The sequence below is a fragment of the Aplysia californica genome, unplaced genomic scaffold (genome assembly GCF_000002075.1).
Source record: "Aplysia californica isolate F4 #8 unplaced genomic scaffold, AplCal3.0 scaffold00020, whole genome shotgun sequence".
NCBI lineage: Eukaryota > Metazoa > Mollusca > Gastropoda > Aplysiida > Aplysiidae > Aplysia > Aplysia californica.
Genome location: NW_004797290.1, coordinates 1,759,508 through 1,760,668, shown reverse-complemented (window position 1 = coordinate 1,760,668; position 1,161 = coordinate 1,759,508). Strand labels below are relative to the sequence as shown.

The window sequence follows — 1,161 nt, the reverse complement described above, 5'->3', positions numbered from 1 at the left end:
TAACAACAACCACACTGGATCGATAACAACAACCACACTGGATCGATAACAACAACACTGGATCGATAACAACCACAACACTGGATCGATAACAACAACCACACTGGATCGATAACAACAACCACACTGGATCGATAACAACCACAACACTGGATCGATAACAACAACCACACTGGATCGATAACAACAACCACACTGGATCGATCACAAAAACCACACTTGATCGATAACAACAACCACACTGGATCGATAACAACAACAACACTGGATCGATAACAAAGACAACACTGGATCGGTAACACCAACTCACCGATGACACGTCGAAGAACATGACTTCTGAGAGATACAACGGTATATACAGATGGAACAGCGTCCCGCTAAAGTCAACAGTAAACCCGGAGATGATGATTGCATACACTGGCAAGGATGTGAAAATTTTCTTCAGAGGTAGCTTCAGAGACTGAAATACAAAGAGGCAGTTGGGTAGAATCGGGAGGGGGGGGGGAGGGGGAGAGATAATGTGCCATCGCACGTTGGAATCAGGCTCGGGCATATGGAGCTATTGGTATCATCTTAAAGGATGTTTGTCTTGCTTTTGATTGAAACAGTACCCATCTATGGAAAATAAAAGTCGAGATATTTTGGATTGAAGAGAAGATGGTGAGGTCGCCAAGTGTCACGGGTAAAAATGGCGAAAAAAATGGCGGCCAAAGTTTTGTAAACTGCAATGCTGCACTTTCCTTAGAAATTGCAAATTTACATTTCTTTTTGAGTATTCGATGAACGTTTTTCAGTAAAATCCACATAAATGTGTATCTTTAAATGCCCAACAGGCGGCAAAATATGTGTGCCTTCATTTTCAATATTTTGACGAGAGCCTGATTTCGTCACGATGCTAAACCAACAATCCAAATGATAGTGGCAAAGCGAGTGGTAAGTTCAGACTCAAAAGTAAAGTCAAGCAATTGTCTGTGACACGGAGATTTGGTGGTTGGTCCTTGAGCAAGAAACGACATATCTTGCTAAAGAACAGGGCGCTGCACAGTGGGGGCGAGCAATGGTATATTTGTGATATTGTTCTGTATTGATATAATATTGCCTGCCTGCTCTCTCTCTCTCTCTCTCTCTCTCTCTCTCTCTCTCTCTCTCTCTCTCTCTCTA

General features: G+C 42.5%; 1 protein-coding gene across 1 annotated transcript in view; it reads right to left on the bottom strand.

The window, feature by feature from the left end:
- LOC101849019 (uncharacterized transporter slc-17.2) overlaps positions 1-460 on the bottom strand; it is a gene marked incomplete at its 5' end in the record, with an annotated part of 4,081 nt that extends 3,621 nt beyond the window's left edge. Inside the window, 1 exon segment of the mRNA XM_005090669.3 lies at positions 311-460. Within this exon segment, the coding sequence (XP_005090726.3) occupies positions 311-331 (21 nt within the window).
- Positions 461-1,161: the final 701 nt, after the last annotated feature.